The sequence below is a fragment of the Adiantum capillus-veneris genome, chromosome 8 (assembly GCF_014529385.1).
Source record: "Adiantum capillus-veneris isolate H3 chromosome 8, ASM1452938v2, whole genome shotgun sequence".
NCBI classification, from domain to species: Eukaryota; Viridiplantae; Streptophyta; class Polypodiopsida; order Polypodiales; family Pteridaceae; genus Adiantum; species Adiantum capillus-veneris.
In genome coordinates, this window is record NC_140938.1 from 62,247,085 (window position 1) to 62,274,137 (window position 27,053).

A 27,053-nucleotide genomic window follows, 5' to 3' on the forward strand; every position below is an offset into this window, starting at 1 on the left:
TGTAAGGCCCCCATTATGAGGAGAAGCCATCGTGCGTGAAGGAAAATCACTCACCGAAAACCAAAACTTTCACGGACAAGAATCAGGGGCAACTTTTTTTGTCGGAATATTCCTTTTCGCCGGAATATTATGGCCGGACGGCGGCCGGAAAGTGGTCGGAAAACAACCAGCCGGTTGGTCGGTGGCCGGTAGTCAATGGCCGATGGCCAGTGGTCATAAGTCAATGCCCGGTGGCCGGTGGCCGAATTCAGTGGCCGGTGGCTGAATTCAAAAGCGGACTTGTCTTCTCAAGGGCGGCCACACATGGGCGGATTGGAGGGTCCGATTTGGACTTATTCGCACAAGGGCGTCTACACATGGCTGTCTCTCATAAGAGAGGGCAACCCTTTTGGCCTATAAAAGGAGGCCATTTCTACACACATTTCATAGTGTGAAGTTGATGCAACAAGGTGAGTGTGAGGTGGTGAGAGTGAAGCAAGGCGGGAGCTCTATCAAGGGTTTAATCCCTTTGTAAACTACTTCTTCTTTTGAAGTGCTAAAGTCATTGAGTGGCTGCTTTCCCGTGGACGTAGCCCACATTGGGTGAACCATGTATATCGTGTGTACTCTCTCTCTCTCTCTCTCTCTCTCTCTCTCTCTCTCTCTCTACTCTATAATCTCTTGTGTGTGAAATCTATCTCTCTCCATTAAGTAATCTACTCAAAAAATCTATTTAGCTACGTCTTATTTTCTAACAAGTGCTATCAGAGCAAGGTTTGCTCGTAGCTAAATTATCTCAAGGAAAGGATTCCTTGAGTTGAGTGGGAGTTATGGCGGAGGAAGGGAAGCTCAAGATTGAGAATTTCAACGACAAAAACTACCAGCATTGGAAGATGCAGATTGAAGACTATCTCTACCAAAAGGACCTCTATTTGCCACTAGGCGGTCTTGCGAAGAAGCCCGCAACAATGGCAGATGAAGCATGGATTGTCCTTGATCGAAAGGCACTAGGAACAATCCGGTTAATCTTGGCGTCAACGGTGGCCTTCAATGTTTCGGAGATGAAGACCACGGAGGACTTGATGAAGTCACTTGACAACTTCTACGAGAAACCATCGGCATCCAATAAGGTATTTCTTATGAAGCGCTTATTCAATCTAAAAATGGCAGAGAATGGTTCAGTTGCAGAACACCTAAATGACTTTAACACAAACATAAGTCAACTTCGACCAGTGAAAATAAATTTCAATGACGAAGTGCGAGCTCTCCTTATACTATCATCTCTACCGGATAGTTGGGACAGCCTTGTGATGGCTGTAAGTAATTCTATCTCTGGCACAAATACTCTTAAGTTTGATGATGTTGTGGGTGTTCTCCTAAGCGAGGAAATGCGAAGGAGAAGCACGGGAGAATCATCAAGTGCTGCACTATCAGTGGAAACAAGAGGAAGGCCTAAGGAGAGGTTCAAAAACCAAAAGGGCCGTGATCGCTCAAGGCGGAGCAAGTCATGCAAAAAGTCAGTTCTTGAATGTTGGAATTGCGGCAAGAAGGGCCACATCAAGAAGGATTGGTGGTCCAAGAGGAAGAAGGAGACACAGTCTCAAGACAACAAGCCAACATCGGAGGCCAATGTGGCAGGTAAAGTAGAGCAAGATGCTCTAATTCTCTCATTAGACAATGTGTCTAATTCTTGGATAGTAGATTTCGGGGCTTCATTCCATGCGACACCACACAAGCAACATTTCCAAGATTACACCAAAGGTAATTTTGGGTATGTATACTTGGGAGATGATGAAGCTTGTGAGATTGTCGGCAAAGGTACAGTTTCTGTCAAAACTACTAACGGAAATGAATGGAAGCTTAAAGATGTTAGGCATGTTCCTTCTCTTCGCAAAAATGAATGAATGGAAGCTTAAAGATTTTAGGCATGTTCCTTCTCTTCGCAAAAATTTGATCTCTACAGGACAATTGGACGATGAAGGTCACAACATTGCATTCGGAAACAAACGGTGGAAGATCTCAAAGGGATCTTTGGTGGTTTCCAAGGGAGAAAAAGTCGGTACACTTTACTTGTGTACTGTTAGCACCCAACCTTCAGCTTGTGCAGCAACTACAGAAGTTGACAGTGCGGTGTGGCACTACCGACTTGGGCATATGAGTGCCAAAGGAATGCAAATCCTTCAAACAAAGAAGCTTCTACCAGGTTTGAAAGAAGTGGACTTAGAGTTCTGTGAAGATTGTGTTTATGGTAAACAAAAGAGGGTAAAATTTCAAAAATCAGGAAATCAAAGAAAAAATAAAAAACTTGAGTTGGTTCATTCTGATGTTTGGGGTCCTGTAAGTACACCATCACTTGGTGGCTCATTGTACTATGTAACATTCATAGACGATGCGACTAGAAAAACATGGGTTTATGTCATGAAGAATAAATCCAATGTATTTTCCATATTTCAAAGGTGGAAAGCCTTTGTGGAGAATGAAACAGGTACCAAGGTTAAATGCCTCAGATCCGACAATGGAGGCGAATATTGCAGCCAAGCTTTTGAAAGATTTTGTGCTAGCAATGGCATTCGGAGGCAAAGGACAACCCCAAGGACACCTCAACAAAATGGGATTTCGGAAAGGATGAACAGGACAATCATGGAACGAGCACGAAGCATGCGGCTACATGCAGGCCTACCGCTTGAGCTTTGGGCGGAAGCTGTAAGTACGTCTGTGTACTTAATCAATCGGTCACCCTCAACGGCATTGGATGGGGGAGTTCCAGAAGAGGCATGGACAAGTAAACCGGTGAATTATGCATTTCTCAAAGTGTTTGGGTGTGAGGCTTTCATGCACATAGATAGAAGCCTAAGATCAAAGCTAGATGCAAAGTCCAAAAAGTGTTTCTTCATTGGCTATGGAGAAGGAGACTTTGGGTATCGCCTATGGAATCCTGAAGATGGTAAAATCTTAAGGAGTAGGGATGTAATTTTTAACGAACAAAATATGTACAAAGATTACTTGGAAAGAAAACAAACAAAAGAAATAGGTGATGAGTACATGGAGCTTGAGGACGATGAAGACTCAAGGATTGCAAATGGTGACAATGTGCAACAACGTCAACCAAATGAGGAGCCTCAACCTATTCCCCGAAGATCTACAAGAGCAAGTAGACCTCCAGAAAGGTTTGTTCCTTCTTTCAACCATCTCTTGATCTCAGATTCTGGAGAGCCGGAATCATACGAAGAAGCTATGCAACATGAATCCAAAGAAGAATGGACGAAGAGCATGCAAGTGGAGATGGACTCACTACATTGCAACCAAACATGGGAGTTGGTTGAGTTGCCTAAAGGTAAGCGGGCACTTCAAAAAAAATGGGTGTATAAGCTGAAGAAAGAAGAAGGTGGGAAGAAAAGGTACAAGTCTAAGCTTGTGGTAAAAGGTTTTTCTCAAAAGAAAGGTATTGACTTCAATGAAATATTTTCTCCTGTTGTAAAAATGAACTCAATTAGGCTTGTCTTAAGCCTTGTGGCTGCTCATGATCTAAATCTCGAGCAAATGGATGTAAATACGGCATTCCCTCAGGGTGACTTAGAGGAGGAAATCTGCATGCTTCAACCAAAGGGGTATGAAGTAAAAGGTAAGGAGAAAATGGTTTGCAGATTAAAGAAGAGCTTGTATGGTTTAAAGCAAGCATCAAGACAATGGTACTTGAAGTTTGATCGATGGATGTTGGATCATGGATTCACACGATGCAACTCGGATCACTGCGTCTACACGAAGAATTTGGGAGATGGGAAATTCATCATCCTAATGTTGTATGTTGATGACATGTTGATTGCAAGTGCTAACATGCAGGACATCAAAGACCTAAAAGAGGAGATGTCCAAATCTTTTTCAATGAAAGATTTAGGTGCTGCAAAGAGGATACTTGGTATGAAAATATCAAGGGACAGGACGAAGAAGACAATAAAGCTATCTCAAGAAGATTACATCAAGAAGGTACTAGAAAGGTTTGCAATGCAAAATGCAAAACCAGTTTCTACACCTTTGGCTGGTCATTTTAAACTAACGATGGATATGTGTCCAAAGACACAAGAGGAGATAGCCTATATGTCTAAAGTTCCATATGCTCCAGCGGTAGGTTCTCTAATGTATGCTATGGTCTGGACAAGGCCAGACATTGCACATGCAGTGGGAGTTGTAAGTAGGTTCATGGACAACCCAGGTAAAGAGCATTGGCAAGCTGTGAAGTGGATACTTAGGTATCTAAAAGGGACAACAAAAAATGCTTTGTATTTTGGAGGAACTGATATTTTTCTAGAAGGGTATGCTGATGCAGATATGGCAGGTGACAAAGATACTCGAAGGAGCACTACTGGCTATGTGTTCACGGTTGGAGGCACAGCAGTAAGCTGGGCTTCAAAGCTGCAGAAAGTGGTTTCACTTTCTACCACGTAAGCAGAGTATGTAGCAATGACGGAGGCAAGCAAAGAAATTATGTGGCTTCACAGATTCTTAGAAGAGCTTGGATTCAAACAAGACAATTGTGTCTTGTACAGTGATAGCCAAAGCGCTATCCATCTTGCGAAGAACTCATCCTTTCATTCAAGGACAAAGCACATTGAGGTGAGATATCACTTCATACGCACTCTTTTGGAAGAGGGACAGCTAAAGCTAGGAAAGGTGCATACAAGTGAAAATCCTGCAGACATGTTTACAAAGGTGGTCAACAAGGAGAAGTTGAGCTTTTGCTCATCTTCAATCGGCATTCAAGGATAAGAAGCCAGAATGGAAAGCAGTCACAGGTTTGGTTTGGAGATCAGTCTCCAAGTGGGAGATTGTTAAGTATGGAGCCTGATTTACCCTCGTAATTTTCTGTGGTAAAACAGCACATTTGTAAGGCCCCCATTATGAGGAGAAGCCATCGTGCGTGAAGGAAAATCACTCACCGGAAACCAAAAATTTCGCGGACAAGAATGAGGGGCAACTTTTTTCGTCGGAATATTCCTTTTCGCCGGAATATTATAACCGGACGGCGGCCGGAAAGTGGTCGGAAAACAACCGGTCGGTTGGCCGGTGGCCGGTAGTCAATGGCCAATGGCCGGTGGTCGAAAGTCAATGGCCGGTGGCCGGTGGTCGGAAGTCAATGGCCGGTGGCCGGTGGCCGAATTCAAAAGCGGACTTGTCTTCTCAAGGGCGGCCACACATGGGTGGATTGGAGGGTCCGATTTGGACTTATTCGCACAAGGGCGTCTACACATGGCTGTCTCTCATAAGAGAGGGCAACCCTTTTGGCCTATAAAAAGAGGCCATTTCTACACACATTTCATAGTGTGAAGTTGATGCAACAAGGTGAGTGTGAGGTGGTGAGAGTGAAGCAAGGCGGGAGCTCTATCAAGGGTTTAATCCCTTTGTAAACTACTTTTTCTTTTGAAGTGTTAAAGCCATTGAGTGGCTGCTTTCCCGTGGACGTAGCCCACATTGGGTGAACTACGTATATCGTGTGTACTCTCTCTCTCTCTCTCTCTCTCTCTCTCTCTCTCTCTCTCTCTCTCTCTCTCTCTACTCTATAATCTCTTGTGTGTGAAATCTATCTCTCTCCATTAAGTAATCTACTCAAAAAATCTATTTAGCTACGTCTTATTTTCTAACAAGTGCATGAGTTAGTTGAGAAGGGCATGGTTAGGCCTAGCTCATCTCCATTTTGTTCACCCGTGCTACTAGTGCAAAAGAAATACGGCATATATCGTATGTGTGTCAACTATAAAGCACTAAATAGGATCACTATCAAAAATAGGTTTCCCGTTCCACGGGTAGAAGACCTATTCGATAAGCTACAAGGGTCGACCTACTTTAGTAGAATTGACCTAAAAAATGGCTACCATCAAATAAGGATAGTTGATCAAGACATTGTAAAGACCGCATTTCGCACTACGTTTGGTCTTTACGAATATATGGTCATGCCTTTTGGCTTGACCAATGCACCAGCCACATTCAACCACTTAATGGAGCAGCTATTCAGGCCTGACCGAACCTTTACTGGAGTGTTTTTTGATGATATTATCATCTACTCTAATTCACTAGACGAACACAAGCAACACCTCTAGGTAATATTTCAAGTTCTACGAGAGAATAAACTTTATATTAATCGAAAGAAAAGTGAGTTTTTCTTACAAGAGATTCAGTATTTAGGTCACATTATCTCTCAAGATGGCATCCAAATGGATCCATCAAAGCTAGAGGTAATAAAAGGATGGCCTAAATCAAGGAATCTTCATGAACTAAGAAGCTTTATAGGTATGCGTGCATACTATAGACGCTTCATAGAAAAGTTCTCACTAATAGCAGGACCATTACATGACCTAACAAAGAAAAACTTTAGGTATACATGGTCTGCCAAGGAGAACAATGCTTTCGAAAAGCTTAAAGAAAATCTTATCTCTCAACCCGTGCTTACACTGCCAGATCTCTCAAAGCCATTTGAGGTCCAATGTGATGCTTGTGGTGATTGCCTTGGAGCTGTTTTGCTCCAAGAAGGGCACGCCATATCTTATGAAAATCAAAGGCTCGACCCTGTTGAGCAAGCTCTAGGCATATACGAAAAATAACTCCTCGCAGTTCTACATGCCTTAGACTCATGGAAACACTATTTAATTTGGGACTCCTTTCATTCTGCACACGGATCACCAAAGCCTTAAGTACTTCATGACGCAGACCAAGCTCTCCGACAAACAGATGAGGTGGGCAAATTTCCTTTTGCAATTTCATTTTCATATTGCTCACGTTGCTGTTCACTCTCAAGACGGCCGAGAGTGAATGCGGTTTCCATAGCAACTCCCAATGATCTATCTTCTATGATAGATGAGTATGCTATTGATCCCAATTTTAGAGATGTGATTTCAGCCCTTGTACTAGAGAAGAAAGAGGAACCATTTACTTTACAAGATGGTTATCTTCTCTATGGCAATAGACTATGCATTACTAACTCATTACGTGAGAAAGTAATGTATGAATCTCATGCTCCTCCTTATGCAAGGCATAGAGGGGTTCAGACTACCCTAAAAGGGATTGCAACATATTTCTAATGGCCTATTATGAAACCAAACATACAAGAGTGTGTTTCTAAATGTGTGTTATACCAAAAGACGAAGTTTGATAGAGGGAAGCAACCTGGACTGCTTCAAACTTTGTCAATGCCTAATTCACCATGGGAGAGCATATCCATGGATTTTATCTTTGGATTGCCTAAGTCTATCCATGGGAATACGGGAATATGGACAATAGTAGACAGGTTCAGCAAACAAGCTCATTTTATACCTGTCAAAAAGACTATCAAAGCCCATCAAATGGCAACCCTCTTCATTTCATAATGGCTTGCCAATGTCCATAGTGTCGGATAGAGATTCTAAAATGACCAGTAATTTCTGGAAGGTTCTCTTTGAGAATTTAGGGACCAGGCTAAACTTCTCTTCGACCTATCACCCGCAAACGGATGGCCAAAGTGAAATAGTTAACCTAACAATTCTTGATCTACTAAAAGCCTATGTAACGGAAGTAGATAAAGGTCCCAATGGAAGAAGTACTTACCCTTATAGTGGAGTATTCCTAAAATAACACTGTACATACCCCCATGGGAAAAACACCTTTCGAGGTAATTGAGGGAAGATCAAAAAGTCCCCTGCTACTTAAGGTACACGGGAAGATCTTCGTTGCAGATGAGTATAGCCGAGACCTACAAGAATCTTTCCAAAAGATTCACGATGCTATCTCTATCTCACAGTAAAGACAAAAGGATATTGTTGATAAGCACATAAGAGCCCAAGCCTTTAAAGAAAATGATTGGGTCTTACTTAAATTTCCCAAGGCTCGATTAAGACACACGACCGGCAAGAATACTACGAGACACCAAAAGTACTATGCTAAGTTAGCAAAAAGGTACTATGATCCCTTCCAGATTCTTAGATCAATCAATGAGATGGCCCATCAACTCAAGTTGCCCAGCCATTGGCTCATACACATTGCTTTCCATGTGAGCCAACTAAAGCCTTACAAAGGAGAGCCACCTCAAGAACCAACTATTGAAGACCCACCGGAGATCGAGGACTAAGAAGAGGTGTTGCAGCCCGAGTCCATTCTCCGACATGAAGGCAAGGTATTAAGAGGCGGTAAGACTATCCGACGATATCTTTTTAAATTTAAGTATTATCCTTTTGAAGATGCTAAATGGATGCAAGGCATACAATTAAAGGATAACCTAAACCTTGTCGATGCTTACAATGTTTACCTAGAGTAAGCAAATGTACAAATCTTTAAAATGAACAAAGTTTTTGTCTTATAAGACTCTTTTTTTTTAATTGTGCACAAATGTAAAGTAGTATGCATGCTTAGACTCAAGTTTGTGGAGACGACGTCTCCCAAACACCAAGTAGAGCTTGTCACTCTACTATGGAAGATTAATAGGACTAATGTGCAGACATGCTTGCGGCAGCTTTAAGCTCTCAAGCACCAAATGAATTAGTCATCCATTCTGGAACGATGTCGTAGGGTAAGATAGGGATCCTCTACCCGCTAGAAGAAAAGACTAATGAATAGGCTTTATCTTCTCTACCCCATAGTGGAGGACGACTATGATTTCAAGAGAGAGGTAATGTCATAATAACTAATATCTAATTTCCTAAATGATTTTCTCATGTTAAACTGATCATTTAATATGGAAAAGTACCAAGGGAGAAAAAGCTAGAATATTGGTTAAGCTAGCAGACCGACCACAGTAGGGATCCACAAGAGGGAAAATAGGGATCCAAAAGGGGGAGCCATCTGCAAAAGAGCAATGTGAAACAATGGGCTTTAAAGACCCTAAGGCTCAGCCCATTAAGACTTCCAAAATGCTAAGGTTTCAAAATTCAAAGGTTGTGTCCAAAGGTCAAACACTGGGGAAATTGGATGTTGTGTGTGTACCAAAAAGTCTTCAAAACTCCTACAAAGGAGGGGGCGAGCCTTGCAAGTAGGGGATGAGAGAGAAACACACACACACACACACACACACACACACACACACACAAGCTCACTTACACAAAAGGGCATAATGGACACATGTCAGCTCCCTAGGCCAATTGCCCACAAGGTGCACTCAAATCTTATTGGATGGCCATGGAGGTGGACCAATGAGAATTAAGCTAGAGTAAATCTAGTTTAATTCATGTAAAAACACTTGATAAAAGAACTAATAAGAATTAAGCTCTCTAGAAGACTGTTGGACAGTTTCCCAAGGGGTCCAATGAGCATTTTGCACTCCAATGGCTTGCATGATTACTATTGGCCAGAAGACAAACGGGTCCAATGAGAGTTTAGTTGCATTACTTAATTACCTAAATCTCTCACAAAAGGGGAAAGGGAGACACACATTAGAAGGCTATCACTTATGCTACTTAATTCTTACTGGCTAAGCCTAGCATGGGCCAATGGGGTGCTAACAAGAGTAATTTGCAAGAGGGGTCGACCAAGAGAGAGAGAGGGGGCTGAATTTGTCGTCATTATTCCACACACACTCACACTAGCTCATGTGTGAAGCAAGTAAACTCTCTATCTCCTTATCAAGCTCTAATGGAAAGCTTATCACCTACTCCAAGCTTGTGAGAAGGGAGGCCTACACCAACAACTCTTGGCTTTGTGATGCAAATCCAACCAAGAGCCAAGCTTCAATGCATGCTCATCTCTTCTACCATGCTAATTACTAAGCCATGCTATGCTAATATGAGTGATTATGTGAGGAGATGTACTTATTTCTCATAAGACTACTCCTTCCTCTCAATCTACTCTCATACCCCGCTAGCTCTCACAACCTTTGAAGGTGTGTGAGGTATTGGGTTTGAGACCGTGAGGTTAATAATGTTGTGTTTTAAAGTGTTTGCCAGTGCTGGAAGCTTCCATCTTCATTGCACTAGCTAGTTATTAAGGAACACGAAGAATTGTATTGTAAAATGTCTCCCTTGATGGGGGAAACCTATAATACAAAGCCTTTTGGAGGGGGGACCGTCTCCATATAAATCCGGTCCTCAACTATTGTCAATAGCTTAATTTCTCTCTCTTATAAAGTATTGTTCATGCTATCTAACTAGGTGTTATACTTTTTGTTGCTTTTTCCACCCAAGCACTCTTGTTATGCTCATTAGGAATCTATTCTAATGAAATGCTCACTATGTTCATGCTATTTTCCGATACGCACAAGTTTAAATGTTACAAGAATTATTCCAAGCCTTATGAGAAGTCAATGTTGAAGGGCAAAAGTATGAATGAGTGGTGCACTTTTATGGGTTGGAAGTTGTTTCAATAGCTATTCTTTCGAAAGTGGGGATTGGTAAAATTTTTACAAATCAATTATAACTTTGTGCCCATTAGATCCTCCTTTTGAAGAGCTATCTAGTGATACATGATATGCCCTATATTTTTCCGTTTTGGTCAAACACATTTAAACACTTCAAAAAATAGCTATGTTTTGAGATTGCTATTTTGTCCACCCACTCATGCTTTCACCTTGAAAGACTACCTATAATTGCATATGGGTACAAAAAAAACAATAACTTTCTAGGTTTGCTTAAAATAGGAAGCACACACTCTTATATACATGTTAACGACGGTGACCAAAATGCATAAAATAACTGAGTGACCAATCGTCTTCAATTAGTGTGTTAGCACATTCCTTGGTGATCAAAATAGAGCTAGCTATTCAAGTTAAATAACAATTTGGCACATAAAAGATAACAGATTCATCAATTCTGTAGGTACTTGAAATTGTGCACACAAACCTTTTGGTAGGCTTTCAGCGAGAAGACTAAATGTTGAAGAGCATCCAAACCATCATCCCCTAATAAAGCAAATGGGAAACTATCACTATATACTCTCCTTCCCCGTCTTTGGGTAGCTTTTACATCCCCCTCTAGTGTCAAAAATATATAGATTATTCGAGTTTTTGAGTACCAACAACATAGTTGAATAAGCAAAGCATGTACATGTTAGTGCCCTCTATAATCTATTCCAAACAACCATTGACAATATGGCAAAGCAAGACTCATTTATAAAGAGATATAGCTTCACCTTGGTTTTCTCCATAGCTTACATATGAGTGAAAGAGTAGTGGTAGAAACCTTGGGTGCATTTTGTCCTCTCATTACCATAGAATAGGTAAATGAGATGACTTACTACACATGAATAATCAAGTGCCTTTTACAAATTTGACTTCAATCATTCTCAGCTGCACCTCTTATTCTCTCTCACATTAGAATGTACTCAATGCCACCACCTACCACTCACATTTTCATCAATATAAAAGTTTTTCAAAAGTAGGTGGATGCTACTAAGGTCACAGCACACGAAGTCACAACTTATAATTGAACCAGTGCTATTAAAAATTAAAAAAAAACTATTTCCTTGGCCTGTTATCAAACGGAAAACTCGTTAAGACAACCAGAATTTGTGCTCAAATCTAGCAATTTTGCCTGGATTTATAAATAAAACGCTCAATTGTTTACGTTGAAAACCAAGATCCAATCTGTTATAACCGGGATTTTTCATTTTCAACAGGGAAATTTACAATACAAACCAGGATTGCATAGGGCCTCTCTCACAGAAACACACAACGCCATGTGTACATGTGACTCAAAATTGTAAGAATACTTCAGGCATTCCCTTGACAGATAAGAATGTAATATTTTTTGGTGTAATTAAACAAATGTTTGGTATAGGAAAACAGGAGTCAACAGTAGAGCTGATTACAAAGCTTCAAAGGGACTAGTGAAAACCAATTTAGCACTGGATTTTAGTGACACCTGGAGCATTTTCTTACTTACCAAACTTACAATCTCCTCCATCATCCGTCAATTGTATTTGCATATTAGGAGTGAGTTTCAAGTTCAAGGGTTACCGTGTGTGACCATTCTTAGGAAGTGTGTGACCATTCTTAGGAAATACATCACTCCCAAGAAGATCCTTTCCTCCTACAAAGGAAGGCATAAGGAAAAGGAAATTGTCAAAAAGTAAAGACAATCCATGTAGAGGGCAAACTTCCTAAGTAGTAAGGAGGGCAGTTTTTCTACCAAAAATACTAGGCTTAGTGGTGGGAAAATAGTTCTGACCTGGCAGTTTTGTGACAATGCCCTCATTGAAAAAAGGGGTGATGTTTTTTGAATTTTTATTTGTAATGTCATCTGATATATCAAAACGAAAACATAGCCGACAAACCTCTTGCAAACTCCCATAGTCATATTGAAGACAATCAGCACCTGATAAATAGTTATGGCATATATTGGTCCTTGGAACTTATTTCGAAGAATTTTGTAATCATCTCAATGCCATCAACCAGTATCATTTTACTAACCCTTTCAATAATTATATTTTGGCCAAGAAGAGAAGGCAATGAGCACATCCTTTGGGCAAGCCAAAAACAATGTCGATGGGGTTTTCTCAGAATTCATGTTACTCAGAAATACTTGCTTGAAGAAAGCAAAGGGATTTCCTCTACACAAGAAAAGAGATGTTTCTGAACGTTGATGGGTTGTGGAGATGCCAAGAGCATTTGCACAATCAAATGGAGCTCAGCACCTGTGTAAGCATACCATAAGCAGAATATCATGCACTAATCTCAAGACCCTTGTGCTTAATTATATCACTAAATACTCACTTGCCTTCAATTGGAGCTTGAGAAAATCCATGTGTATGTCAATGTGACACCCTAGTTTCATCTTTGAGTCACATCTCAAAGAAACAATCAGCCATTATAAGATTGCTAACCAAACAGCAGACGTAACCATAGACCTGGTCAAGAACGTTGCCCTGGAGAGAATGTAATGTAAAGGATTTGGTTTTTCCATGCACGCAGAGGTGTCTTAATTTGTCATTCAGAAAACTATGTTACAAAAGGGAAAGCACAAGCATATAATGGCCTGATGCTAATTAGAAACACATGTCTAGGGATTTCAGCAGAGAGAGAGCTGATGAACAAATAGTCCCCCCACCCCTTAACACATCTAGGAACTTCAGCACAGAGAGATGATGAAGAAATAGACCTCTCACCCCTAAAAAAGGAGAGTGTAGGCCTACCTTGCTTTTGAGATTGTACTAATGCTTACCTACAAGTGATCTCTAAGGTGGCTGCTTGGACCCAAGGAAGCCTGTGATTATCAATTTCGACTGTAGTTTGGCCTTCAACGTGAGACATAGCAATCACCACCAGCTCAGCTGTTGCTCCTTCTCGTGGTATCTCAAGCTATATCGGTATCATCAGCTTCTGATGTCGCATTGTTCTCTTGGTCAGCATCCTCTCCTTCCTCTTCACTGCCACAGAACTTCAATACAAGATCACGGAACACCTGCACTGCTTCTGTCACCTTCTTCTGCTCAGCAAGCAGTGACAACAAAGTGTTCTTCAGATTTTCGAACTCTCTTCTTTGAGATTCCTCCTGCATCTTTTCGTCGTTAACATCAGATTGAACCTACAGCCGAGAACATCAGCACAATTGAGTCCATACATGTTGTGGGAGGCATGTAAACAAACAGCACTTTATTTGCCAGAGGCTGAACTACAAATACGGTCCGCTTGCATTTGCGTGCTCAAGGAGAATTATAATTGCATTTGTCTCTAAACGTGACAGAAACCAAAGTGCCTTAATTACTACTCACATCTGCAGAACAAAATGACTGCTGTAAGGTGATCTAACCGTTCAGAAGCTCTAAATATATAGAGCTATCTCAATAGAGAAGGAAGTTGCTTAAGACTAAATTTTCCACTACCAAGACGCCCAATTACACATGGTCTTTCTGAATCCAAAGATGCTCCTCAGAGCCCTCAGTTTGATCCGTCAACTGATTAGAAAGATTCTCAATTGTGCAATCTATGCAATGCATGTGAATAAAGGCAGTAGTCACCAATAGCATCAAAAGGAAGTGTAGGCATCAACAGCTTGGTCAATGCACTGCTGAGCCTACTTCTCCCCTTAACAAAAGCAGCACATCCCAATCATCAAATTTTCAAACAAATGTCACAAAACAAATGAGGATTATATACCTGACTCCATGTTTTCTTCAGAAGATCGAAAACTACTGAAGGAGGTGCACTAATGCCATGTTCATGAGCAATCTTTGCAAATGCTTGAGGGCTGATACTGTCTCCGCCATCTGGCATCAGCAGAAGAGTCTCTCTAAACATTCTTAGTGCACTTTGTGTGGAGATTGATGGCTCGGCAGTGCTGATTATTTCTCTAAATTCCGTAAATGTCAAAACGCCATCTTGGTTTGCATCACCAGCAATAAATAAATTGACCAACTCTTGAAGCTGAGATCAAAAGTGTAACAATACTGGTCATCAGCAGAATTATCTCGCCTACTTCACAAATTTATCTTTATTCCATTAAGCATTTGCTGCAGACTTCATTAAAGGCTAATTCTCATAAAAAAGGGCAAGGCACTTTGCTCTACCTAAAAACCAAAAGTAGAAAAAAATTATGTCTTGTGTCCTTTTATGTCTACTTCAAGTGCAACCTTTGTAGTAGACATTAGAGAGAAAAAAAAAACTAAAGCAAATTTTGCCCTATGGATGGATTGACAGAATACAATTGTTGCTTAACTCTCCTTGTGGGTTTTTCAAGAACAATAATTCTTCATAAATGGTTTGCTGAAAATAAAGGAAACAATTATGTCAGCTATTATAGACAATAGAAAAAGAACCCACCTTTTCTTCCGTAAGTGGTGGCTTTTCTTGTACACTCTTCCGAACAGATTGTCTCTTTTCTTGCACCTACAAAACCATGACATAATACATCCTTTTGATGAAAGATCAAAATGTAAAACATATGAAGCTAGAAGAAACAAGTTACACACCTGTGTCCTAGGACGAGACTCCAATATGGTTTCTACCAGATGATCCCAATCCAGCTTCTTAACTTCGCTTTCTTTTACAATCTTTTTGATCTGAAATGAGGGATCCTAAAGATTGACTACAACACACAAGAGGGGTGTTTTCTTCTTACAGTAAGGCACCCGATGCCAACCATGATGGTCACACAAGCGATCACAGGATTATGTGATATAATAGGAATCCTTAAATCAGTTCACTCTTGTGCGCGAGCAGGTTGTTCAAGATAAGCTTATTGTTGGAATGCTTAAATCAGTTCACTCTTGTACCCCAGCAGGGTATTCAAACTTCTAAATGCTCCATACACATCAATTAGTAGGATGACATATAGGGCGCAAAAAACAAGGTAGTCTTATTATTGGAGCACTTAAATCAGTTCACTCTTCTGCGCGAGCAGGGTGCTCAAACATATAAATGTTCTATATGTATCGATTACTAGGATTACCAATCATTGTTTACCCAAGCAGTCGTAAACAAGTCTCTGTTAAAAACTATTCCAATCCTTTGCCCATGTATCATTCTTTGACGTAGCTTAAAGCCTTGCTAAGTGCACTAAATTGGAAATAGATAAATTGAGGACACCTTGCAACTAATGCATATGTAACTCAAAATGCAGAAATACATACTGCAGCGAAAACTCCAGACATTCTTGAGGCTGTTTTCTACCCCAACTGAAACCGTGAGCTTTAATTCTTTATGTTTATGATTTTATGATGAGACTGGTTTCCCTTTTGATATACATTGTTAACACACTCACAGTGCCACAAAATAACAGTTGCTTGCTTTATCATGTAAGAAAGCGCACAAGTTGACTAACATAACCTATCACATTAAGCTCCTACTAATGCAATCTTTAGGCCAGGAAAGGGCAAGGAGAGGAAAGCCTTTTCATGCATGTAAGATTGATCCTCTCTGTATGAATAAGCATACAAGATGGAACAAGCCGTTCTCTAAAATGTTAATGATGGCTTTTTTGATACCTCTGGTGATGCTTTCTCAGTGATGAGATACTTAGATGCAAACTTCGTCACGATGTCTCTTGCAGCTGCCTCTGAGCCCACAAACTGGATGAGGTTTGGTTCGTCCAGGATATAGTCTACATAAGGGAAGTTCAAAAAAATCAATCCATCATCTTGATCAGAGGGAAGTATTGCACATGCTTTTGCCATTCCTTTTTGAAGGAGCTTCAGATACAGGTACAGATCTGTCTCTTCAAAGCTTTCCACTTCCATACCAACAAATTTGCTGAAGAGCCTTACCTGCACGGTCAATAACGGCATCAAGAACACCTCGATTTAACTTAGGCTGAGAGAACACAGAGAATTGTGTTCATGCACTGGAAACATCACCAGGCCTTTAAGCCTCTGATGGGTTAAAGGTCACACAGTACATTTCTTAGCTGCTCAACTCTTTAGTTCTCATTGTTGAACAATAAAAAATTTCAAAAACAGTTGAACAAAATAGAGAGACAAACACAACACAGAGCAACCAGTAATGTTTAGAGTGGTCTGTTAAACCCCTTTAAATTATGAGGCTTATGATATGGTCATACATGCAATCAGATCCATTGCTACTTCCAAAAAAGCTCATTGCTGCTTGAAATAGTGACCAAGAAGCAGTTGGCTCTACATCACTGCACATGTTTAATAAGAAAAAAATACTTATTTACCAAAGACAGTGAGTGGCTTGGTTAACTTGCCACATGTATGCCTCTATCAGAGCCTATGATCAGTACCATCCTTTAACCTGTTTCTGACTAGAAACAAGTAAGCATTATGAGAAGCCACTGCTTACCTTGTGATGTTTGTCCATTTGCTTGCTTGTTACTAAACTCTTGATCGTCTTGAACAAGCCATGTATTGCAGACTCTGCTATGCCTTTCAGACCATACAAATTCAGCATGAAGTCATACACAAATTCACTGCAGGACTGTCTCTCATTGTTAGCAGCATCGTCCACTGCATCAGCCTCTACCTTTGATGAGTACACTGAAGCTAACATCTTAGTTACCTGGAAAGAAGTCAACATAAGATCTCTCTCTTATGGAACTCTTAAATTCACCATGATGTAACTCTCTGGTCTCATAGGTCAATATAGCCTTTACAAAACGTTAATATAACATTTCATTTAATTTCTCTCTCTCTCTCGACCGAACACCCCCCCCCCCCCCCCCCCCCGCTCGCTGCTGCTCTGCACCCCCCCTCCCCCTGCTTGTGCGCTCTGCACCCCCCCGCCCCCTGACCGAGATGCAGAAGCACACTTCACCGGAGGAGACTACAACAAAGGATTAGAAGCATTCTAGCCAGACACCCAGAATGCTCCTAAGAAGCTTATTTAATACTTTGTATTTAGTTTTTCACATTTATTTTCACACTTAGTACTTTAGTACTAAGGTACCCAGACTTTGCAACAGATTCACCACTTTTGTATCAGTTTGGTCTCATAGGTCATTCTGGCCTTTTTGAAGACGTTAATATAACATTCCATTTCATTTCATTTCATTTCTCTCTCTCTCTCTCTCTCTCTCTCTCTCTCTCTCTCTCTCTCTCTCTCTCTCTCTCTCTCTCTCTCTCTCTCTCTCTCTCTCTCTCTCTCTCTCTCTCTCTCTCTGCGCAGACACAGAGATAGCTTGATGAATGGCGAGGTTAGCCACTCTCAAAGACAGATCACAGACTTTTTCAGAGCAGACACGGGACAGCCGCAAGAGCCACTCCCACAACAGAGCTCCCCCTCGTCTCACACCAGAGGCACACTGATCGACCAAGTGATTGAACTGGGAAAATCCAGGTGCCCACGACTGCGGAGGACTACACAGCATCGACGGAGGCTACGTCAGAAGATTCGGAGCACGCTGGCCAGGCATGCACAACGCTCGGTCAGACTACTAACCATGGAGGAGATTGATGAGATTCGCCAACGACCGATGCTAGATCTCTTGTGATTCAGCTATCCCAGCAAGCCGCCCATCTTTGCTTAGTTTTTTGCTTAGTTCACATCGACCAATCTAGGATCCCATAGTATATATCTTTGTTTTGTACTGTTGTTATTTTGTTACTCTGACTTTGTATCAGATCCACCACCTTGTAACTTTCTGGTCTCATAGGTCACTATGGCCTTTTGAAGACATTAATATAACATTTCATTTCATTCATCTCTCTCTCTCTCTCTCTCTCTCTCTCTCTCTCTCTCTCTCTCTCTGAGCTGCCACTGGACACCAGGAGGAGTTCCTACCACAGCAGAGCTCATCGTCTCACACCAGAGGCACACTGATCGACCGAGCGACCGAGCTGGGAAGATCCAGACGCCCACGACTGCAGAGGACTACACGGCATCGACAGAGGCTGCATCAGAGGATTCGGATCACTTCGGCTCGACATGCACGATGCTCGGTCAGACTACTGACCATGGAGGAGATTGATGAGATCCACAAGCGACCGATGCTGGATCTCTTGTGATCTAGCTATCCTAGCTAGCTGTTGTTCACACCTAGTAGTTTAGGATTCCATAGTATTTTATTGTGACATTTGTCATTTCATTTTTGTCATTGTTGTCATCTTGTTACTCTAACTCTGACTTTGTATCAGATCCACCACATTGTAACTTTCTGGTCTCATAGGTCACTTTGGCCTTTTGAAGACGATAATATAACATTTCATTTCATTTCTCTCTCTCTCTCTCTCTCTCTCTCTCTCTCTCTCTCTCTCTCTCTCTCTCTCTCTCTAGTAGACAGCAGTCCACTCTTTTGATCATAACTTCTTCATCCGAACTCCGATTTGGGTGATCTATAGCCTCAATCGAAGAGCACGAAGTCCTCTACGCATTGATGTAAAGACAGAAATTTTCAGAGTTATGGAAGGCGTTTCTGTAGCAGCATTTCCGAAGTGAACAGGTTCAACAAAATTGATTCTCATCTCCTATTTTACATACAATGTCTTCCGGCACTCGCAAGGGTTCTTCTTCTTCAACAAGGTCCACAACCATTGTGGAAAATGATCCAAAATCTCCTAAGTATAGAGATAGCAACACAACCACCCAACCAACGACATCGGAAACCATGATCATGGCGTACTTGGTATCATTGCAAGAGACCGTAAACAAACAAGGCGAAGACTTACGAGCACTTGCAATGGAGAATGGCACACTAAGGGTACTTGTGGTTGAGAATGAGAATCTCAAGAGGACACTTGAGATGCAAACAACACGTTTGATGCAACTTGAAGAGGAAGTCAAGGAATGTAAACGCTCTCTTGTGGACTTGAATGCTTTGAAGGAGCGGATGAGTAAAGTAGAGCATGACCATGTATTGAAAGAGGAGAAATTTGACACTATGAGCCGGGATGTATGCGACATGAAAAATGTATGCACAAACAAGTCTTGGGCTGATGTATGTGGTTTCTAATTCCTCACTCATGCAAGCTATGGTTCAAACAAAGAATGTTGAGAATGTGGATGTGGAGGAGTTGAAGGAACGGGAGCGACGTTCCAAGAACATTGTTATTCGTGGAATTCCCGAAGAGAAGTTAAGAGACACCTCCTTCTCTTGCCATTGTTATTGAAGATTTCTTCAAAACCCACTTTGGCATGTCCGGAGTTATGGTCTATGGAGCACATAGAGTGGGGAAGCAAGGAGCTCCTCGCTCGGGAGAACGGCCAATTGTATAAACCATGCCGGATGAGACCAAGCGAAAGATTATCCTTGATAATAGTTGGATCTATTTGAGGGATACAAAATGTTTTGTATGTGAAGATCGCACTATTAAGCAACAAAATATGCGTCGCAAGGCATATGAGGACAAGAATAATAAAAACAAGGAGATCTCTCATGAAGAAAATGTGCCCAAGGAGGAGGCAAGTCTCTCAAGTAAATAGGGATGCGTGACCTATGAGACCGAGTTACAATTGAAAATATGCTTTTGGAATTGTAATGGATACCCATGGAATGCGGGGGTTGGCATTGATGAACTAACAAGCAAAGCCGATGTTGTACTTCTTGTTGAAACTTGGGAGCATGATACACAAAGGATTAACGGCTTGGAGGATTACAATGTACATTCATTGATGTGGTCAAAGAATCTCAAGCAACGAAGAGGACAAGGAGGGTTAGCATGTATGGTTAAGAAAGGATTGGAAGATTTTGTATCAATTGTGAAAGATGACAAGTACAAACGTTATGTATGGCTGAAAATTATGACACCAAAAAGAGCACCCATTTTTGTAGCCGGTTGCTACATTCCTCATCATGATTCTCCCTTTTATGCTTGCATGGATAGAGATCAACCATTTTCTGATTTGGAAGAGGACATTGCTTATTTCAAAGGTGAAGGTGATGTTATTGTATTTGGGGATATGAATGCTCGCACAAAAACATTGTAACATGATACTCAACAATTTGATATGCCATACATTTCAAGGGAGTTGGAGGAAGTTCACTTGTATGATCGTACTTCAATGGATGAGAAAGAGCCGGATCACTATGGAAAGTTACTTTTACACATGTGTAATAGCACGGGTATGCTCATTGCCAATGGTGTATCTTTGTGGAGTGGAACCAATGGATTTACATGTAGAAGACATAATGGGGATAGTGTGATTGACTATATGCTACTCTCTGAAGCCATCATGTATCACATAAAGAGTTTTATGTTTGGTCAATGGACCCCGAAATCCGACCATCGCACCTTATGTATTGACCTTTCATGTGGAGAAGCAACTAAGCATGATAATCTCAGCCAAAGGAAAGAGAAGTTATCACTATGTATGGATTTCAAACGGGCACCAATGTACATTGAAATGGTTGAGCAAAAATTATGGATGACAAAGCTTCAATGTGATACACCATTGGAAACTAAATGGGAAGCTTTCAAGAAAGCTATTTGTTCTTGTGCGGAAGAATGCTTTGCCATAAAGCATCGCCATGGTATCCACAAAGATAGATCACGCAAAAGGTGGTTTGATAAAGAATGTCAAGATGCTCGAAAGTCCTTGATAAAGCTTGATGCAACTATGGACAAAGACAACTATCAAAGTCATTTGCGTACATACAAGGCATTGATTCAAAAGAAGAGAAGAAGATGGGAAGTAAAGCAACAAGAATTTCAAGTCCAAGAAAAGGCACATGCATGTGGAAGATTTTGGAGAAACTTGAGAGGCAAGCGGGTTGAGAATTTTGGTAACTTGAGTCTAGTGGATATGTACACACATTGTAGGCAATTATATGAGCAAGAAAATACTGAAAAAATGCCATTTTATGGTTCACTCCCATGTATGCCGTCTTTTTTTACTATTGAGGATGTATGCGGTGGGCTTGAAAAGTTGGCCACTCGCAAAGCGGGAGATCTTCAAGGTATCAAGCCGGAGATGATCAAATGGACGGGAGATTTTACCCATGAGTGGATGTGTGATATGTTCAACCTTGCACTTCAAGATGGTATGCCTTATGATTGGAGTACTAATTGGGTTAAGCCTTTGCATAAAGGAGGGGATGTAAAGAATGTAAGCAACTACCGGACTATAATGATTGGGTCTCTTATGGCAAAGTTGTTTGGGTGCATAATGGAAATGAAATTGAGTGATTGGGCTGAAGAGAATGACAAGAGTGCAAAGGGACAAGCGGGTTTTCATCGATGCCATAGCACCATTGATCATCTTGTCACTCTTCGTGTTCTCATGGAGGAAAGTCGGTTGAAAGGCAAGCGATTGTATTGTTGTTTTGTGGACTTTAAGAAAGCCTTTGATATGATTCCACGTAACAATTTGTGGAGAAGGATGGAAGAACTCCAAGTGCCAAGTGAGTTTATGCTTGCAGTTTCTCGAATCTATGAGAAGGTGATTTGTCAATTGCGCATGGGAAGAGAAATTTCAAAAATTTTTGTAAGCACTATTGGGGTTAAACAAGGATGTCCATTGTCACCAACTCTCTTTGGTCTATGCATCGATCAATTGGAACAAATGGTACTTGACTTTATGCAAGAAGAAGGCATTGAAGAGGTCACTATTTGCAATGCGGTAATCATGCTTTTGTTGTATGCGGATGATGTAGTGCTTCTAGCACACACTTTAGAAGATACACAAAAGCTTATGGTTGTCCTTGAGAACTTTTGCTTGCATAGTGGGCTGATTGTAAATGAATCCAAAACAAAGGTTATGCTTGTGAAAGCCAACCATAAGGAGAAGCTATCCATTGTGTACAACAACGAGACACTTGAAGTTGTTGAGAGATTTAAATACCTTGGCCTTGAGGTTCCATCCAATCACAAGTGGCATGAATGTGCTATGCGTCGTTTGGAAGCGGGAAAGAGAGCATATTATGCATTTGAGAACATGTGTAATGCGGGAAACATCAAGTATTGGGTTCTCAAGAAGTATCTTTTTGATGCATTGGTGACACCGGTTCTTCTTTATGGAGTTGAAGTGTGGGGCGGGAGCATCTCAAAGTCTACTTGGAAAGAGTTTGAGAATGTCTAAAAGCGTTTTCTTACAAACTTTCTCCAAGTTAAGACACAAACACCATATATGCTCTTACTTCTTGAGTCGGGATCTCTTCCAATTGAGGTTATGGGCATGGAAAGGGTTGTGGAGTACATGATAAAGATGCGTCAAAACCCCTCACATCGACTTCCTACAATTGCATGGGAAGCAAGCAAAAAAGTTCAAAAGACGCATAAAAGCAAGATCTTGAGCACGGGATGGATGCAAGACATAAAGAAGTGGTTTGGGAGATGGGATGCATTACACTTGCTACATGATGCTTCAATTGACTCTCAAGTGAATGAAGCTTTTCTACAACGCCAATGTATTACGGCTTGGGAGAAATCCGGTGGGTCACGCTTCATACATTACACCACCTATATTGCCCCCAACTACAAAACCATGTTCTTCGTCGAGAGAGGAAACCGTACTCACACTTACATGCTTGAGCCTATTCCTTTGTCTGCGATACGCACTATCGCAGCAATTCGGCTTAGCTCCCATTTCCTTCAATGCGAGATAGGGAGTTGGGGCAATGGAGAAGAGTCAAATCGATTGTGCACATTATGCTCACTGCAAGTTCGAGAGTCTGAGTACCACACACTACTAGAGTGCTCAGCTTTTGATCACATCCGAACTTGCTTCTCTCACATTTTCAGCCATAACTTAGACCTACACACTTTCCTCTCCCAGCCACCAAAGTGTGGGCTCTCCATTGCGACTCTCATCACTACAATTTTGGAGCATCGAGAGTCACTCATCAGCCATACACATACTACATCACATGTAACTTTGGTCCCATAGGTCATATTTGACCTCCGAGGACGATAATAAAATCTATCTCTCTCTCTCTCTCTCTCTCTCTCTCTCTCTCTCTCTCTCTCTCTCTCTCTCTCTCTCTCTCTCTCTCTCTCTCTCTGCCCCTACACACACCCCCCCCTCCCTCGCATGGGGTCCCTGCACCCCCGCCCCTGCTCTCCCACTACCCCTGCACCTGCCCCCCACTCACGCGCTGACCCTGCACACCCGTCCTCTGCTCGCGCGCTGCCCCTGCACCCGCCCCCCGCTCTCGCGCTGCCCCCTGCACCCCTGCCCTCTGCTCGCGTGTTGCCCCCGCACCCGCCCTCTGCCTGCAGAGTTATGTCTATCGCGATGTCTCTCTCTCTATATTGCGCGGAGTCTATAGCGGTGTCTCTCTCTCTCTCTATCGTGCTGTTTAATTTTTTTCACGTACTAACTTTTTAAACCCCCTACACCCCCCATTTTTTAAGTCTATCGCTTCTTCATTTTAAGTCTTTTTTGAGTCCTTTTAAGTCTATCGTCCTCTCTCTCTCTCTCTCTCTCTCTCTCTCTCTCTCTCTCTCTCTCTCTCTCTCTCTCTCTCTCTCTCTCTCTCTCTCTACCCCACGCGTTGTTCCCCCCCCGCCGCCTCCCCCCCCCCCCCCCCTCTCTCTCTCTCTCTCTCTCTCTCTCTCTCTCTCTCTCTCTCTCTCTCTCTCTCTCTCTCTCTCTCTCTCTCGCCCACACTCTATCACATTTTTTCCATTCTCTCTCTCTCTCTCTCTCTCTCTCTCTCTCTCTCTCTCTCTCTCTCTCTCTCTCTCTCTCTCTCTCTCTCTCTCTCTCTCTCTCTCTCTCTCTCTCTCTCTCGTCCATACTCTATCGCTGCCCCGCCCTTGCCATACCTCTTCGCGTTCCCCCACCCGCCCAACTACCACGCCACGTGAGCTTAGTGGCTCTTTGTCGGACGGCGATCAAGCATGAGAAAGCAGAACGATAGAGCCGACCCCCTAGAGGATGCCATTCAAAAGTGCAAAGAGGAAATGACGGAAATCATTACCAAGATGAACCGCAATCTATTGGGCACAATAAACATGCTCGAAGGACGCGTGTTGATCCAAGAGAGCAAAATAAATATGCTAGAAGACTGAGTGACGACTCAGGATAAAGAGATTGCGTCACTCAAGAAAGACCTCGCCGAAGCACGATCAAGAAACATACTGGAAGAGGGCGAACTGCAACCCTCAGTGTTCGAAGAAATCAACACGATAAAGGAGCAAGTGCGGGCCATCAAAGAGGGAGAAGAGCAACACAAAGAGATGACGACTTCTTGGGTGGATGTTCTTACCAAAACTCAACAGAAGGCGGATGAAGCCGAGAAATGGATCAAGGTGGCCAAGAAAGGAAAAGGGAAGGAGATAGCGCCCACGTCCACACCCACTATCATTAGTCAGACACTAGAGGAGGAGCAAAGAAGACGGGTGCGCACATTACACGTGCGAATTTGCGGTCTTAAAGACAAAAGCAATGTGGACGAAGAGGTAAAAGAACTCATGGCCTTAATGGGGGTTCATGAGCCGACGCACACAAGAGCATGGAGAGTGGGCAACATAAAGAAAAATGGAAGCAGCGGGGAAACCTCAAAAGAAAGAGCACTCATCCTCCGTTTTCCCTCCATGGAAGTGAAGAAGTCCTTCTTGAAGAAAAGACCAACTCTTAAAGAGACACGCATCTTTCTCGGGGATGATCTCACCCTCTCGCAGATCGCTCATATGCAGGAAGTGATGCCGGAGATTAGAGCGGCAAGGGGAAAAGGCAAGATTGCCTTTTACCGAGATGGAAGAGTAGTAATACTAGAACGACGTTCCACATGACGGTGCGAGACTTATGGGACCACACTCAAAGTGGCTGCCTGGAACTGTAATGGATCTATGCGTCTTGATGTGGGTGCTTTTGAGGATAGCTTTACTGGAAGAGACATCGTCTTTTACTCTGAGACAAACCAGGCCGCGGGGCAATCCATGCCTCACATCAGTGGATACAGGTGGGAGACAGCCTACAGAAAGGAGACACGCTCAGAGCACAGAGGACGGGGCTCGAGGGGAGTGGCACTGTTATTTAGAGAAGATTTGCAGCCATTGATACATATAGCCCGTAGGGATGAGCAGGCTAGGTGCATGTGGGTGAGATTGAAAGCAGAGACAGGCAGATATCTTTACATTGCTATTTGCTACTTTCCCCCGAGTACATCAGTTTATGCATCACCCAGAGGACAATCCCCTTTTTCTATTTTGGATGATGACATATGGGAGTTCTCTAGAGATGGTGACATTATCATTCTAGGGGGCTTCAATGCTAGGACTGCCCATCACAAGACAGTGTTTTATGATACTTCAGAGGAGATGCTGAGAGAGCTAGATGTTGTAGAGACGGGCCTGTCCAGACTATCACACGATGTGGAATATACTGAGTATGGGCGACACCTGATAGACATGGGCACCGCACATGGATTGGCCATCTTGAATGGCCTACAGAGATTTCCTGCTGCGGGAGGTTTTACATGCTTCCCACACAGACATGGAGCCAGCACAGTGGACTATGTCATGGCACAACCGAATCTCATCTCTAGTATCCAAGATCTCACAGTTGGGCCTAGACCGGTCGGAGTGGCAGTGGATCATGCTCAGGTGTCGATGACCATCCCCTTCCAGTTCAGTGTAGCACACAGGCCACGGGTAGCAGCCCCTACTCGCTACACCTTCACACGGGAGACGGATTCTGTATACATGGACGGGATCTACAGACGCCTATGCACTGAGGACCCGAGTCGACCTCTGGAGGAGCTAACTACTATACTAACACAGACATTACATGATGCAGCAGCAGAGGCATACCCACACACCCAACCTGAGCAGAGACGCCGATCAGGGAGCATGCCTCAGAACAGCTGGTACGATGAGGAGTGCCGCCAGACTAGAACTAGACTTCAGAGGGAGGTGCTTTTGGGGGGACGTCACTCCCAGACAGTCACAGATTGACTTCCGACCCTTGGTGCAGCGGAAGAAGAGGGCTTTTTTGGCTCGACTCGAGCAGGATTTATACCAGCTATTCTTGAGTCAAGACTCGCGTGAGGCGTGGCGGCTCTTTCATGAGCAGTCCCCCCCCCCTTGCTATTTCCTCCACAGAGACCTGGGGTCAGTACACATCATCTTTGTACACAGTACCTGGACAATCACCCCTTCCCAACCCCCCCGATCCATGCCCACACACGTGCTTTTTTCACCGCTGTGATGGTGAAGAAAGCCATTGACAAGATGAGGACTGGAAGGGCATATGATCATGATGGCTTAGTCGTTGAGCATTTCATGCATGCCAAAGACCTGCTAGCAGAGCTTCTAGCAGTTATGTTTAACCGCGCCATGTGTGAGGGTCTACCGGACACTTGGAGCCTATCTACGATTGTACCTATCTTCAAGTCAGGAGACCCCATGGAGCCTGGGAATTATCGCACTATTATGATTCGACACACACTGGCACGGTTATATGCATCCATTCTTGAGCAACAGCTGAGTAGATGGGCAGAGAGGGAAGGAATGTGTGCAGCTGGGCAGGCAAGGTTCAGGAGAGGCTTCTCTACTCTTGACCATATCCTGACACTCAGGGCCATCATCGAGGAGGGCAGATCTCATGGGAGACGGATCTATTGTAGCTTTGTGGATATCCGCAAAGCTTTTGACACAGTACCCAGAGCTAGATTGATGCGCAGATTACAGGAAATGGGAGTACCCACAGAGCTCATTTGGGGGATCATGGCATTGTACAGATCCGTAGTAGGGCATGTACGCACCCTTGAGGGACTTTCTACACCGGTTCACTCCACTATTGGGGTGAAGCAGGGCTGCCCGCTCTCTCCTACTCTTTTTGGTATATATGTGGA

General features: G+C 42.7%; 1 protein-coding gene across 3 annotated transcripts in view; it reads right to left on the reverse strand.

The window, feature by feature from the left end:
- Positions 1 to 12,588: 12,588 nt before the first annotated feature.
- The window catches only part of LOC147452236 (uncharacterized), a 136,459-nt gene continuing 121,994 nt past the window's right edge, over positions 12,589 to 27,053 (reverse strand). For all 3 annotated transcript variants that reach the window (XM_086518009.1, XM_086518008.1, XM_086518007.1), the window contains 6 exons: positions 16,664 to 16,879; positions 15,850 to 16,128; positions 14,836 to 14,925; positions 14,687 to 14,752; positions 14,024 to 14,290; positions 12,589 to 13,451 (listed from right to left, as the gene is read on the reverse strand). In XM_086518009.1, the coding sequence (XP_086374135.1) occupies positions 13,221 to 13,451; positions 14,024 to 14,290; positions 14,687 to 14,752; positions 14,836 to 14,925; positions 15,850 to 16,128; positions 16,664 to 16,879 (1,149 nt within the window). In that variant the 3' untranslated portion in view covers positions 12,589 to 13,220. The remainder of the gene's footprint in view (positions 13,452 to 14,023; positions 14,291 to 14,686; positions 14,753 to 14,835; positions 14,926 to 15,849; positions 16,129 to 16,663; positions 16,880 to 27,053) is intronic.